General features: G+C 40.8%; 1 protein-coding gene across 2 annotated transcripts in view; it reads left to right on the top strand.

The window, feature by feature from the left end:
• Nucleotides 1-2,094: 2,094 nt before the first annotated feature.
• The window catches only part of ERCC5 (ERCC excision repair 5, endonuclease), a 30,487-nt gene continuing 16,812 nt past the window's right edge, over nucleotides 2,095-15,769 (top strand). The window contains exons 1-6 of one of the 2 annotated variants that reach the window (XM_030813662.1): nucleotides 2,095-2,646; nucleotides 8,434-8,609; nucleotides 10,058-10,173; nucleotides 10,588-10,674; nucleotides 12,331-12,391; nucleotides 14,580-14,723. In XM_030813662.1, the coding sequence (XP_030669522.1) occupies nucleotides 2,559-2,646; nucleotides 8,434-8,609; nucleotides 10,058-10,173; nucleotides 10,588-10,674; nucleotides 12,331-12,391; nucleotides 14,580-14,723 (672 nt within the window). In that variant the 5' untranslated portion in view covers nucleotides 2,095-2,558. The remainder of the gene's footprint in view (nucleotides 2,647-8,433; nucleotides 8,610-10,057; nucleotides 10,174-10,587; nucleotides 10,675-12,330; nucleotides 12,392-14,579; nucleotides 14,724-15,769) is intronic. The other variant, XM_003270160.3, reaches the window with a different exon arrangement.

Below are 15,769 nucleotides of genomic sequence, written 5' to 3' on the forward strand. Positions count from 1 at the left end.
AAGCAGATTTTTTCAGCAGACTGCAAGGTGCACTGGAGAGCTTTAGACTAGAGGCTTAAGAGGTCATTTAGGCAATATTTACAGGACTGCTAAGTGCCAGGAGTGGGGGATGTAGCAGTCAACAAAATCGTTCTTCGTTTCACTAAGTTTACAGTCTACCATGGGGAACAGACAAATACTGAACAGGCAATTATATTACTCTCAGTAAATAACAACTGGGAACGGTTTCTGGGGATTACTTTACATATGGAGGAAATGCAAAAAACGCTTTGTCAGGATCATTCCTGTAGCAAATTAGCTGTGACTAGGTCAACCAAACATGGCCACTGTGAATCATCTTGTTGGGCATAGAAATAGTTTTGCTAGAAATGGATTTCTCCACAGAGCATGGTGGCTCATGTCTGTAACTCCAGCACTTTGGGAGAATGAGGCAGGAGGATTGTTTGAGACCAGTTTGGGCAACAAAGCAAGACCCTGCCTCAAAAAAAAAAAAAAAAAAAAATCAGGGCGTAGTGGTGGGGGCCTGTAATCTCAACTACTCCGGAGGCTGAGGCAGGAATATCACTTGAGCCCGAGAGGTGGAAGTTGCAGTAAGCTGAGATTGCACTACTGCACTCCAGCCTGGGCGACAGAGTGAGACCCTGTCAAAAAAAATAAAATTAACAATCAATCTCCCATATACTTCTGTTATAAAGAAGTCTTAAAAAATTGCTCCCTTAAATCAGCCTTTTCACTGAGTTTAAATTTAGTTCAAATCCATACAAATATGGATGCTAATGCTATCATTTATTGAGTAGTTACTAGTGCGTTGCATGTAACACCTTGAATCCTTACTCAAGTCTGCAAGGTTGGTTTTATGCCCTGATTACTGATGGAGACACAAATTCTGAACAAATGTGACTTCAGGAATGCTAAACACCATAGTGAGGCACGATGGGGGGATTTGAATCTTGGCCTGAGGGTTCCAGAGCTGTGGCCTTTCCTGGGGTTACTCTGTTAATTGATTTCTAGTCGTTTCTGATCTACAAGCTGTGGCATTATAAATTTTAGATGCTGAAGAAAACTAAACTATATGTCAAGGATTAAGGCTTGTGAACCCCCAAAATTTGAGACAGGTCTCAGTTAATTTAGAAAGTTTATTTTGCCAACGTTAGGGACGCGCACCAGTGATACAGCCTCAGGAAGTCCAGATGACATGTGCCCAAGGTGGTCGGGGCACAGCTTGGTTTTATACATTTTAGGGAGACAGGAGACATCAATCAATATATGTAAGTACACTGGTTCCTTCCAGAAAGGTGGGGACAACTCGGAAGCAGGGAGGGCTTCTAGGTCACAGGCAGATGACAGACAAATGGCTGAATACAAGTTTCTGATAAACCTTTCCAAAGGAGGCAATCAGAATATGCATCTATCTCAGTGAGCAGAGGGATGACTGACCAGAATGGGAGGCAGGTTTTGCCCCGAGCAGTTCCCAGCTTGACTTTTCCCTTTCGCTTAGTAATTTTGGGACCCCAACATTTTCACAGGCTTTAAATTTTATTATTCTTTAGTTACTACGTGCTAGCATACAAATAAATAGCACAAAACCAAGAAGGCATCCACCTTTCGGTTGTCTCTTCACGTGTAAAACAACACTTTAAGTATCTTCACAACTGGCGGCGCAAAGGTGAGAACCGATACTAAAAAAACGCATAGAAAATCGTCACCTCCCAGCCTGGGCAACACAGGGAGACCTCATTGCTACAAAAATAATTCGCCGAGCATAGTGGTGCGCGCCTGCGGTCCCAGCTACTTGAGAGGCTGAGATGGGAGAATCGCTTGAGCTCGGGCAGCAGGAGTTCCAGGCAGCAGTGAGCTAAGAAGGCGCCGCTGCGCTCCAGTATGGGCGACAGCGTGAGACCCTGTCTCAAACAAAAACCAAAACCCGTTACCCCACCAAGAAGGCGCTTTTGCGCGTTGTTTTAATGCTTAATGCCTTCAAGATGCCAGCGTGGCGGAAGCAGTTAACCACCAAGAGCTCAACACTAGGGCTAAACCTCTCACTTCCGGAGTGCTGCGAGCGCAGAAAATATACGTCATGTGGGGAGGCGGGGCTTCCGCCCTACGCGTCGTATTAGACGGACACCGAGCGGGCCCATTTTTCGTGGGTTTGCGGACCCACCAGCGAAGGCGAGCGGTGTCGCAGGGACATCTTCTGGCTGTTTCCGTCGCCTGCGTGGCCCTTGCATCCCGGTCGTCCATTAGAGGCGCAGACGTTTGGGCCTAAGCGCTGGGTGAGGCGACGCCCTGCCCCTCCCCGCCAACGGCCATTCTCTGGACCTTTCTTCCGGGAGGCGGTGACAGCTGCTGGGACGTGCTGCAGCCGGAGTCTCTCCGCTTTAATGCGCTCCCATTAGTGCCGTCCCCGCTTGGAAAACCGTGGCTTCTGTATTATTTGCCATCTTTGTTGTGTAGGAGCAGGGAGGGCTTCCTCCCGGGGTCCTAGGCGGCGGTGCAGCCCGTCGTAGAAGAATTAGAGTAGAAGTTGTCGGGGTCCGCTCTGAGGACGCAGCCGCCTCATGGGGGTCCAGGGGCTCTGGAAGCTGCTGGAGTGCTCCGGGCGGCAGGTCAGCCCCGAGGCGCTGGAAGGGAAGATCCTGGCTATTGGTATCCTTAACGCCGCGTTGGGACTTGGGGTGCACGGATTCGGGGCTGGATTCCTCGTGGGGCTCTGCCTTGGGCACAGTGGCATCTGCAGGATGATGGTCTTGGGTCGGGGTCGGGGTCACTGTAGAATCTCTGTCACTAGGTTTTCTAAGTACAGTCGTCCCTCGGTATCCCTGGGGCTTTGATTCCACCCCCCCTCCGCATACCACGATGTTCAAGTTCCTTCAAGTCCCTTATATAATGGCGTGGTATTTGCATATAAACTACGCACTCCTGTAATCTTTTAAAAAGTTTCTAGCTTACTTGTAATGCCGAATGCAATGTAAGTGATCTGTAAATAGTTGTTATACTGTATTTTAAAATTTTCCTAGTTTTTATTGGTATGTTTTATTTATTTTTTTCCACCGCAAATATTTTTGATCCGTGGTAGGTTGAGTGCGGAATCGGGTGATGAGGAGGGCCGCCCTGTCTGCTTTCCCCAGCTTTGCAGTCTTAGCGGCCTGTGCATCCTGGTTTGTCACTTTGTGGCAGTGCTTTATTTTCCTCTCTGCTTTAGTTCTCTCATCTGCAAAGTAGAGGTGGTGATAGTATCTACACACAGGATTGGAATGAGGAATAAAGAAATTACCTAAATGAGAGAAGTTTAGCGCGATTAATACAGTAAATCTTAAAGTTATTATCCCGTCCGGGAGGTCAGTAAGGAGAGAAGAGTAGACTTCGACCATTAGTTTTGCTTGAGTCTTGCCCCATTTATGTTTCTTAGAGGAAGGATAGTGTGGACAGGTGTTTTACCAATTTTTTTTAATTGACTTTTTAAGGACTGTTGTTTCTGTACATGTTTGGCTGGTTTTGTCATTGGAATTAAATTCTTTTTTCATTAGCAAAACGTGATATTGCTTTTGAAATTTTTATCTTTTTCTTTGTTACGTAGTCATTTTTTTTTTGAGTATTCTGGCGCAGAGTCTGGTGATACCTTACACCAATTTCCTAAATGGGGATCTATGAGTCTAGGGGCTCGTGGGCTTGTGGAAGGAGTCCTGTAAATGATTGCGGGGGGATTGGGGACGGGAAATGGAGTGCAAGAGTGTGTGGGCGTTCAGCAAAGGAGTCCATGACTGTGGAGCCCTAATTCTTCAGTAGGTACAAAACTTATAAATAAAACTACATTGATAAGTTTTAAAACGTAATGAGATTGTTATCATTTTTTGCAAGTGAATAATCTTTAAATACATCTGTAATTGATTTTTGGCTTAAAAGTTTTTATACAGGGTGCTTTGAATTGGGGAAAGCCAAAGGGTTTTTTGTTTTGTTTTGTTTTTTGTTTAGAGCATATGCGCTGTTGCTGCCCTCAAGCGGTTCGTCAGTATCATTGCAGTCTAGATTTTCTCAGAAATAAAGGGTAAAGGTTAGTTTTCAGTGACAAGAACCCTTAAAACTTCAGCAAAGATTTAGATCATTTTATGTAGCAGCCCTTGTGAAGAATTACTAAAGAGGACTGTGGCCAGGCTCAGTGGCTCACGCCTGTCATCCCAGCACTTTGGGAGGTCAAGGCAGGAGGATCATTTGAGCCCAGGGGTTCAAGACCAGCCTGGGCAACGTAGTGAATCCCTGTCTCTACACACAGTTAAAAAATTAGCTGGACGTGGTGGCCTGCACCTGTTGTCCCAGCTACACGGAAGGCTGAGGCAGGAAGATTGCTTGGGCCCAGAAGGTCAAGGCTGCAATGAGCCGTGTTCATGCCTGTCTCTGAATAAATAAATAAAGAGGACTGTGAAAGACATTCTAGTCATAATGACAACCTCATATATTTATAATAACCTCGTTTATGTCAAAGGAGTATATCTGATTACTTGTTCTACAATTGGTTTTGCTTTATTTCATTTTCATGGGAGTTCAGACACCTGAAATTATTTAGATTTTATTCTATTGTTTGTTAATGACAAACTTAACCGTTATTATACTAGTTTCATAATTTACTCTTGTATCTCTATAATAAATTGTTTGGTCTTTAAACCATCTATATAGCTTAGTGTCTTATTTATACAGTCTAAATGTCTGTGTCAAATAATGCAGAATTAAGTTAAACTTTTGTCTCTTAACAGATTTTAATGTTTGTAAGATGCATTTAAGTGTATTAGCAAGATATTACCATCTCTTTAGGCTATGTATACTAATGGAGATTAATTACATTTTAAGTCACCTAACTAAAGAACTAAAGAAATTTATTTTTTGTATTGAAATGTTATTGGTCTTTGGGTCTTATACCTAAAGTGATTTTTGGCTTTGCTGCAGATTTTAACTTTTCTGTCCGCAGAAATTTAATTTTGCATATATAAACTTACTGAAATTAGACAAGTCAAATTATCAAAATATTTTCAGATTGTCTCATTTTTCATATCTCTTGTCTAACAATTTATGTGAATATTTTCAGATCATCTAATTTTACATATTTCATCTCTAAGAATTCAAGCCAAAATTCTCAACCCTAGCTGAGAATTGGCACTACCTGTAGTTAATTGAAAAATAAAAAATAAAAGAAGACCTACCTCAGTCTCTATGATTTAGAATTTTAGGCCCATGGGGTTTAATAATCCGTATGTTTCAGAAGCTTCATATCCTATTCTAATGGATAGCAGGGATGAGAGCCACTGATCTGGAACTAGATTTCCTCACTTAAGTTAAAGTTTAAAGTACTAGGCCAAGTAGAAACTAATTTAATCCTATGTAATAGTGAGCTCCATGGCTTTTCCAGACTATACTTGCAGCAAGCAGAAACATCAATCTAATACAAGACAGATGTGCATCAACACCAAGTTCTACCTCTGAGATGTATCTTTTATCCGACCTCTTCTCATGGTCTCCACCACTACTGTCTGCGTTAACTTGGGCTATTGTAACTCATTTTAGAACTGGTTTCCTTATAATCTGTTCTTCACATGTTCATCAAAGTTATCCTTAAATCACGTTCTAGAAACTTCCCAGTGGCTGTATCACCTTTTGTCCTGCTGCACTGGCTTCATGGAGATAGGGACTATCTCTGTTTTGTTCATGGCTGAATTGTTTGGTGCCTATCCCTAGGGTCTTGGATATGCCTGGCCCATGGTATTGCTAGATATTATAGAAATGGGCATAGCAGTAGCTTGCTTTCCCCTAGGTATTTTGTTACATAATGTTTTGTAAGTTAATTGTTGATGGGCCTACATTTTTTTTATGTTAGTAAAAGTTAGGCTATGTACATTCATTTAAATACTAAACTGTTCAACTTATTTAATAGCAGATATTTATTGTGTGTAAGAGTCCCTGTGAAAGCGAGTGTGGTGCACAAATTGCCTGGGCAAGCCATGGAGCACACAGGCTGCGTTTTTTCTCTGCTAGAGTATAACCTCCATAGGGCCAATACTGTGTTTTGTTCAGTGCATTGGATATGCCAGTGCACAGAAAAATTGCTGCCACATAATAAAAACAGAAATAACTTGATAGGGATTCCTTCAATGTTCTTTCCTGTATTAGAAATTTACCTGCAAATATTAGTATCAGTCCAGGTTTCTCTCTGTTTTCTTTTTTTTTTCTTTTCTTTTTTGTTTTTTTGTTTTTTTTAAGACAGAGTCTCCCTCTGTCGCCCAGGCTCGAGTGCAGTGGCATGATCTCGGCTCACTGCAACCTTCGCCTCCCGGGTTCAAGCGATTCTCCTGCCTCAGCCTTATAGGTGCACACCACCATGCCTGGCTAATTTTTGTATTTTTAGTAGAGACAGGATTTCACCATGTTGGCCGGGATGGTCTTGGTCTCCTGACCTCAGGTGGTCTGCCTGCCTCGGCCTCCCAAAGTGCTGGGATTACAAGCGTGAGCCACCGCACTCGGCCTCAATGTATTTTTTAAATAGGAATGTATATGAGGAGGAGGTCTTCATCTAGACTGAGGAAGGGACCCATGGACTGAGACCTTAGAGTAGGAGAGAACTAGGCGGAGAGAGGGAGAAACTGTTTCAGGCAGAGGAAGCAGCATATGAGAGGAACCTGGAGGCAGGAAGGAGCTTAGTGATTTCCAGGGTTTGAGGAAAGCCCAGGGGCAGAAAGTGAGCAGAGGCCAGATCATTCAGGGCTTCCTAGACCAGGAGAAGAAGTTTTAGATAGTATCTTGAAGGCAGTGGGAAGCTTTGGACGGTTTTCACCAAAGATACGTTGGTGAAATCTAGTATATACCTTCAAGATATATTTAGAAGGTAGAATTGATAGACCTGGTAATAGCTATAGGGGGCGATACCCTGCATTCTGCCTCGGGTGAATGGCAGGGACATTCACTGAGATGGGGGCATGAGCAGCTGAGTGGAGAAGACATGGAGTTCAGTTTTGATCATGTTAAGTTTGAAATGTCTGTGAGGCATGGGGTAGAGATGTCATCTGGGCTCTCTGTTCTGGGGTCAGGAGAGCACTCTGGGCCAGACATACACATGGAGTCAGTGCGTGGTGTATGTGGAGGGGAGTGGAGGTTGATAGTTCAGACAGGAGGAAAGAAGAGGACCTGAGAAAGATCACTGACGAAGTGAATACTTTAACAGTGTTACAGGAGCTGGCAAGGAGTCTGAGAGCAGGAAAACCAGCAGAGCGTGGTGTCACTCTTTCTTTTGGACAAATATAAAATTTTTTGAGAAGCACCTTTTAGAAAAGTTAAAAAATGTAAGAAAACTTCAAGATGAAAATATAAATTATGTTTAATCTCAGCAGACATAATATCTTAATATTTTGGTGTGCGAACTTCTAGTTTTTTTATATTTAACATATATACTGTATCAGAAAATGGAGTTATACTTTATATATTTTTACAACCTGTTTTACTATCTTTAATAATATTTAATGACTGTCTTCCTTATCATACATGTTCCTGCAACTTCCATTTTTAAGGGCTTTTTGGTATTCTAGCAAATAGGTCTGCCATAATTCCTTTTTTTTTTTTTTTTGAAACGGAGTCTGTCGCCAGCCTGGGGTGCAGTGGCACGATCTCGGCTCACTACAACCTCTGCCTCCTGAGTGATTCTTCAAGTGATTCTTCTGCCTCAGCCTCCTGAGTAGCTGGGACTATAGGCACGCACCACCATGTCCAGCTAATTTTTGTATTTTTAGTAGAGACAGGGTTTCACTATGTTGGCCAGATGGTCTTGATCTCTTGACCTTGTGATCCACCTGCCTCGGCCTCCCAGAGTGCTGGGATTACAGGTGTGAGCCACTGCGCCCGGCCTATGATTAGTTTTTTAAAAAGACCTGCTGTAAAACTTTTAAGTTGATTTTTATATTTTCATTATTATAAACAAGCATTCTGTAAATAACTCTCATTATATATCCATGATGATTTTCTGAGGATCGATGTCTGGAAGTGGTAAAATAGACTGCAAATTTTTAAAAAGTTTTTTTCACTTTTTAAATTGTGAATTGACAATTCACAATTTGAATTGTCAAATTGTCCTCCAGAAAATTTGTGCTAATTCATGAAAATTCTTCAGCAATCACTTATTTTTTTTAAAGAAGCAATTCTTTGCAATGAGACTTCTTAAAAGGATATGTCTGTCTTTGTATGATTTTCAAATTCTGTATGTGAATAGGGGTAACAAGAGCTCAACTAAAGTTAACTGACTTTAGGTAGATCCCATGAGAGCTAAATGTTTTTCAATTTTAAATGAATAGTGATAAGTATTTAGTGTTCAACGTTTGGATAATATCAGTTATTAGGAAATTGAAGTTGTGAGGATGAACAGAAAAATTCCAGAGTTTTTTCCATTAACAATTCTCCCAGATATTAGCATTTGGTTAAACCAAGCACTTAAAGGAGTTCGGGATCGCCATGGGGACCCAATAGAAAATCCTCATCTTCTCACTTTGTTTCATCGGCTCTGCAAACTCTTATTTTTTCGAATTCGTCCTATTTTTGTGTTTGATGGGGATGCGCCACTATTGAAGAAACAGACTTTGGTAAGTGTCATATAGTTTTTGGTGTCAAATAATTTTTTTCTTTCTGCATTCTTAGAAAAGTTCACATAAAATTTTTGTTTTCTCTTTAGAATTTTAGAAACAGACTTATTTTGACATATAATTTAATTACGTCTACTTTTTTATCTTGAACAATTAATTTTTCTTTTAAAAAGTTTTATGAGAGTTCATCATGGGTACAACGATAAAATTTAACTTTTAAATAAAACTAACTACTAAAAACCTTGCCGTTGAGAGTTTTGCCCTTAGAGGATCTTGTTAGGTGTTCTATATTTATTTTAAGGATGCGGCCATCACTCAGAACACTGTGGAAACCCTCTTTGGGAAGTGCCTCCCTGAATCTGAGATCAAGTATCCTCCGTGATAGCAAGCCTTCTTTTAAGGGGAATTGGATTTTAGGAGTAAGCAATGTTATGTGGTGCGAAGTGGTAACTAAAGTGGATTATCTAGGAAGGAAATTGACCATGATATAGAAGAGTGAGAATGAGTTGCTGCTTTATTGTTCTGGAAGTAGTTTTTAAAAATGTTTTTGGAAGGCTGGGGGCAGGAGGATTGCTTGAGCCCAAGTCCAGCCTGGGCAACACAGGGAGACCCCATCTCTAAAAAAATGACATAAAATAATGTTTAAACAGTCCAAATGACAGCACCCATTTGGATATATGACTTTTATTTGTTGAAAATACCAAAGTAATGAAGTGATGACTTTGTAATCATACCAGACAGATACTCTCTAATTAAGTGAGGATATGGGATAAAAGTAAGGTTTTATAAATGCTGGGGGACCTTTGTTGCCTCAGTAAGAGTGTCTAGTCTTGAATGTTGCAGTTTTCAGTTACCCGAGGCATACTGTAAATCAGGTACTTTGTGGAAGGATTAGAAAGGAAAAGAGAATATCTTGGTTATTTTCATCCGATATTCAGCCATAAGCACAGGGACTATCCATTTGTCACTACTTGAACATTTCTTACAAGATATTTCTATACATTTTAGAATTTCTTATGATATGTAATCTTGAATATTGAAGGGCCGAATTACATGTAAGTAATGCATGTTTATAAAAAGCAATATTAGAAATTGTTTTTGGTGTCACTGTGACATTTTATAGAATAAATAAATAATTCCTTTTGGGAAGCATTTAGGCTTTCCACTTCTGGGGCATATTAAAGGATATTTAAAAGAAACTGAAAGTAAATTAATAGTTTCCCAAATATATTGTATAGTAGTCCATTAAGTAATAGATGGAAACTCTGGGTGTCCATTATGTAGCAGCAACCTGAAGATATTCGTTGATATGGCAATTAGGAGGAAATGCTAAAGCAGCCATAGTCTGAAAACTCAGACAAACCAAATTCTCTGGGAAATAAAATCACAGCAATGTTTCTAGTGGTCTAATATCCTGAAGTGAGATCTTACATTCCTTCTTCTCATAGGCGAAGAGAAGGCAGAGAAAGGACTCAGCATCCAGTGACTCCAGGAAAACGACAGAGAAGCTTCTGAAAACATTTTTGAAAAGACAAGCCATCAAAACTGCCTTCAGAAGCAAAAGGCAAGAGGAAAATTATAGTCATGTTAGAGATGAAGTTTTAAAAAAGTGATTTTTGTCTTGATTTCCTGCGATTCTCTTTCCTTATCTAATTTTGACTCTCAACAGAAAATAGAGAGTGAAATGAGACAAGTAGGCTGCCATTTGACCTGGTAATTTGGAGTTGTGGCAATTCTCCGTTCTGTGAGAATCAACTTTGCTAATGAGAAAAAAAAGCTGTCGTGTTGCATCATGTACACTTTTTACTTTGATTATGCTGTTCTTGACTCTAGGTGAGCAGCCCCGCCGTGGTTCCTTCCTTTCTCTCGGCTGCATTTATTTTCCACAGCAGTGGCCTGAGGGCAGCCAGGTCAGGTCCCTGTTCACCATCCTGAGCAGGGTCTGCATAATCTGTTTAAAGATTTGTGTACTTTCCAGAGATGAAACACTACCCAGTCTTACGCAAGTTCGAAGAGAAAACGATATCTATGTTTTGCCTCCTTTACAAGAGGAAGAAAAACACAGGTAAATGTTTAACTACTTAAGAATATTATTTTAGTCATTGCCATATTCAGACACATTTAAACCTTGATGTGTTATCTGCATGATAAGGCGTGTGAACATTTCTTAATGCATCTGAAATAGGCATGCTCTATACCTTTCAGAATATTTTTCAAAGACTAAGTTTTTTATTTACTATTCTTTGTGTTTTGGTGATTCATGATTCTTATTCCTCTTCATTCTAAAGAACTTCTGCCAGGGCTGTGGATTTAAAATTCTCCAAGGCATGAATTTTAGTTTTGCTTACACTTTGGTTACACATGCTGTCTCTAGCTGCTTTTCAATCCAATATGGTCTCTCTCACCATGATGCGAAAATATCACAACCCATGACATTCTTGTTGCTAAATCTAGCAGACGCTTTGCACTTCTTAGTGTGCTCAACTTCTCTGCCCTAAACACCATGCCACACTGCCCCGCTCCCCCCGGCATCTCTCTGGCCCTTTCTGCTTAGCCTCTCTGTGGACTCCACTTCCCCCGTCTATCTCTTAATGGTTGGTAGCTTCTGTGTTTGAAGTGAAGGTGGAGAACCAGAAGCTTGACAAGAACCAGAAGCCTTTGTCCCCTGTCCTTCCCTCCACCTCTTCCTTTCCCAGGAGTTCCCAAGAGCAAACTTAGCTTTTGTATCAGCTCAGTTCTATTTGTCTCCATTGCTACCACCGTTATTTTTTCTCCAGGTTACATTATTAGCTTTTAAACTTCTTTCTGTCTTTGTTTTTGATCTTACCCTCTTTGTAATAACTCCTCCCACCAAGCCCAATCTCTGTTTTGTGTTATAGTCTGTTTAAAATCCAAATCTGATATTGTCATTTCCTTACTTAAAACACTTTCTAGCTTTTCATTTCTTTCTTTTTTTTTTTTTTTTTTGAGATGGAGTCTCTGTTGCCCAGACTGGAGTGCAGTGGCACAATCTCAGCTCACTGCAATTCCCGCCTCCTGGGTTTAAGCGATTCTCCTGCCTCAGCCTCCGGAGTAGCTGGGATTACAGGCACCTCCACCACACCTGGCTAATTTTTTGTATTTTTAGTAGAGATGAGGTTTCACCATGTTGTCCAGGCTGGTCTCGAACTCCTGACCTCAAGTGATCCACCTGCCTGGGATTACAGGCATGAGCCACCACACTCAGCTTAGCTTCTCATTTCTTTAGGGTAAAACTTTAACTCCTTAATTACACTTTCCAGTCTTATCCCTTCCTTTCTTCACATCATCCACAGGCAGGCTTTCTTTTCCTTGTTTCTATATGGTTATAAAACTTAGTTCTTTTGCCTGGAACACTCTTCTCCATGAACCTCCCACTCCCTACAACTAGACTCCTCACTTATTCATGGCTAACTCCAACCAGTGTAATTGCAGGAGATCCTGAAGCTTTCGTGACTCCTAAACTGGGTGAGGTGACTCCCTATTGCATCTCTAGCGACCTGCCCTTCCCTTGTGGTGGAAGTTATTGGATCCCACTCTAATTGCTTACTTACACGTGTCCCCTACCAGACTGTGAGACCAGTAGTGGCACAGATCTTGCTGTTTTATTCACCATTGTAGCCCCTATAACGAGCAGCACCTTGTATTTTTGTAAGGAGTCATTAAAAATCATAGATATCGTAAAAGTATGTTTGACTTTCAGTTCAGAAGAGGAAGATGAAAAAGAATGGCAAGAAAGAATGAATCAAAAACAAGCATTACAGGTATTTAGATCATTTTTGAATTCAGAATGTATTCTGTTATTTGAAATGAATGACATGAAAATGAATATTAATGAGGCATATCAAACTATGAAAGTTCCTGATAAAAAGTAAAGACAGATGGCTTTTTTTTTTTTTTTTTTTTTGAGACGGAGTCTCGCTCTGTCGCCCAGGCTGGAGTGCAGTGGCGCAATCTCCGCTCACTGCAAGCTCCGCCTCCTGGGCTCACGCCATTTTTTGTGCACATATATATGTGTACAGGTATGTATACAAATACACACTCACCTATACGTGTGTGTGTGTATATATATATATATATGGAATTTGCCATTATGCACGTCTATATATTCAAAATAAGCCATTTTTCTTTTACAACCAACCAACCAACCAATAGTAATGTGTGCTTACATAGAAAATATAGAAAACATATCATTCATAAATAACTTGTAGTAACATTTTGATATATTTTCATCCATTCTTCACCTGCCCCATATAGTTGAATACCTCTGTATTTGTATATATGTATCAAAGATATATATGTGTACACATATGTGTGTATGTTCTAGTTATCTGTTGCTGTGTAACTTAGTGGTTAAAACATCATTTGTTATCATCATCTGTCTGGGTTCCAGGGGTTGATGAGCACAGCCAGGCAGTTCTCTCTGGGGTCTCTTGTGTAGATGCAGCCAGTCTGTAGCTGGTGCTGGAGTGACTTAGCAAGGCTTCCTTGCTGCCGTGGGCAGTGGTTGATACTGGCTGTCAGCCAGTCTTCCATGTGGCCGGTGCCAGAGCACCTACTTGTGGCCTCTCCACGTGGCCTGGGCTTTTTCCCAGCATGGTGACTGTGTTCTGAGGGTGGGCATCCCAAGAGAACGTTCTAAGCAGAAGCCTTGCTGCCTTTCTGACCTAGCTGTGGAAGTTGTGTAGCATCCTTCCCACCACATCCTGTTCCTCAGAAGCTAGTTACTAAGGCCAGTCCCTATGGAAGGGGCAGAGAGTTAGACAAGAAGAGTGTCCCACACATATTTTCATGAATAACATTTTTACAAATTGAGATTATGCTGTATATATATGTTTTTTTCATAGACATTTTTCAAGTTTCTTAGTGTCACAGATAGCATTTTTTGATTCCCAAATTCACTATTTCTTGTTTATTCATATTGTTTTGTTATATCAGGTAGAAGACTTTTGAGCTAAAACCTCGAGATCCTTCGGGTTGTGGAGGTGCTGTGCTATTAATGCAGCTAGTGAGAGCAATCTTAGTTAAGACCATGGGCCTCGTGGTCAGAAAGACCTGCATTTCAATCCAAGCTCCACTGTTCACTAGCTGTGTGATCTTACACAGATTAAATTCTCTAAGGCTTTATTTTTTTTTTGTAAAACGAAATTGATATCAATGCCTTCCTGATAGGGGTGATGGGAGCATTAGTGAGGGAAAGCACAGGAAACCCTGAGCGCAGTGGCAGGTCTGTCCTACATGTTTGCTGGTTGGTACGTACACATGTAACATACAGACATGCAGGACAACAGGTTGTATTAGCTCATCTTTTTTACTAATGAAAGATTTTAAAGTACCTTTGATAATGAGTTAAAGTTGAGAAAAGTTGAATTCCTAAGGCTCATTCTATCTTGGCTTCTTGCATTTTCTGTTGTCTCAGCCTGAAATGCTCTGTCCTCAGTGAGGCTCTTTGATTTCTTCCAAGTCCCTGCTCACACATCCTCTTTTTAGTGGGGTCTTCTTTATCTATCAAATAAATCTTTTTTTCCACTTTCTGTTCATGTAATCACTCTCATATCAGATAAATCTGCTTTATTTTACCATTATCTTCTTTGTTTGTTTGTTTATTTATTTATTTATTTATTGTCTTCTCTCCTCTACTCCTAAGAGCAGGGACCTTATCTGGCACCTCATCCGATCTCACAGTACCTTAGCACCTAGAACGGTGCCTGGTGCCTTAGAGGTACCTGCTAAGTATTTTTTTCTTTTGAATGAATTAAAGAGTGAATGGCTACATTCCCTAATTTGCCTCCTCACTTTGTTGCCTGTCACAGATTATATGCAACGTGTTTAGCCAATTGTTGATTATGTAGAAGTGTGTTTATTATATAAACATAATGCATATCCCTAATGGTGAATAGAACTAAGTGTACGAAATGTAAATTTCATGGTGCTGTGTTTTTATCTTTACAGGAAGAGTTCTTTCATAATCCTCAAGCGATAGATATTGAGTCTGAGGACTTCAGCAGCCTGCCTCCTGAAGTAAAGCATGAAATCTTGACTGATATGAAAGAGTTCACCAAGCGCAGAAGAACATTATTTGAAGCAATGCCAGAGGTGAAATATACAACAGTACATTCATGCTTAGAATTAAGAACTTCAGCAAAACTTTTTATTAGAAAGAAGAGAAAATTGATAAGCAATACTTTTTTTTTTTTTTTTTTTTGAGACAGAGTCTTGCTGTCGCCCAGGCTAGAGTGCAGTGGCGCGATCTCGGCTCACTGCAGGCTCCGCCCCCCGGGGTTCACGCCATTCTCCTGCCTCAGCCTCCCGAGTAGCTGGGACTATAGGTGCCCGCCATCTCGCCTGGCTAATTTTTTGTATTTTTAGTAGAGATGGGGTTTCACTGTGTTAGTCAGGGTGGTCTTGATCTCCTGACCTTGTGATCCGCCTGCCTCGGCCTCCCAAAGTGCTGGGATTACAGGCGTGAGCCACCGCGCCTGGCCGATAAGCAATACTTATACGATATCTCAGTTAACCGTAAACAGCATTTCTGTATCTCAGAGATTCTAAGAAACATCGTATATTTATATGTTCGAGCCTATAAACATTTACTCTAAGAAGTTTTTCTTGACTTTTGACCCACGACTAGGTCTTTTCTCCTGGTCTTTGTTCTCCCAGCACCCTGTAATGTCACTTTATAGTTCTTAGCTCCAAAACATGCTTATCTTGCTCACCTCTGTATTTTCAGTGCCTAGCTCAGTATTTTTCACATGGTATGTGTCCAGTAGATGCTTACTGACTCAATTCTTAGGTTAGGTCATAAAATTTATTGTAACCTATAATATACATTGTCTATAAAAACTGATAGTAATATAGAATCTAATCACAGTGGAAAAATAAGTTCTAAATTGAAATTCCAGGTGTATCTTCCTCTGCTGCAGCCCTAGAGATGCCATTGGCTCTCCACATTCCCTCCCCCTCTTCCTGGACAGTGGGAATGGGGCTTCTTCACCTTGGAACATCTTGTAGCTCGGCAGGCCCAGAAAGCTAGAGTGGAGGTGGTGTGTGTGGTTGGGTGCTAACAAATATGTCTCCTGATCATGCTACCATTGATACTTAATTCATGTTACTATTGATGACTTCCTGTCTTAGTTGCCAGT

This window comes from Nomascus leucogenys, chromosome 5 (assembly GCF_006542625.1).
Source record: "Nomascus leucogenys isolate Asia chromosome 5, Asia_NLE_v1, whole genome shotgun sequence".
NCBI classification, from domain to species: domain Eukaryota; kingdom Metazoa; phylum Chordata; class Mammalia; order Primates; family Hylobatidae; genus Nomascus; species Nomascus leucogenys.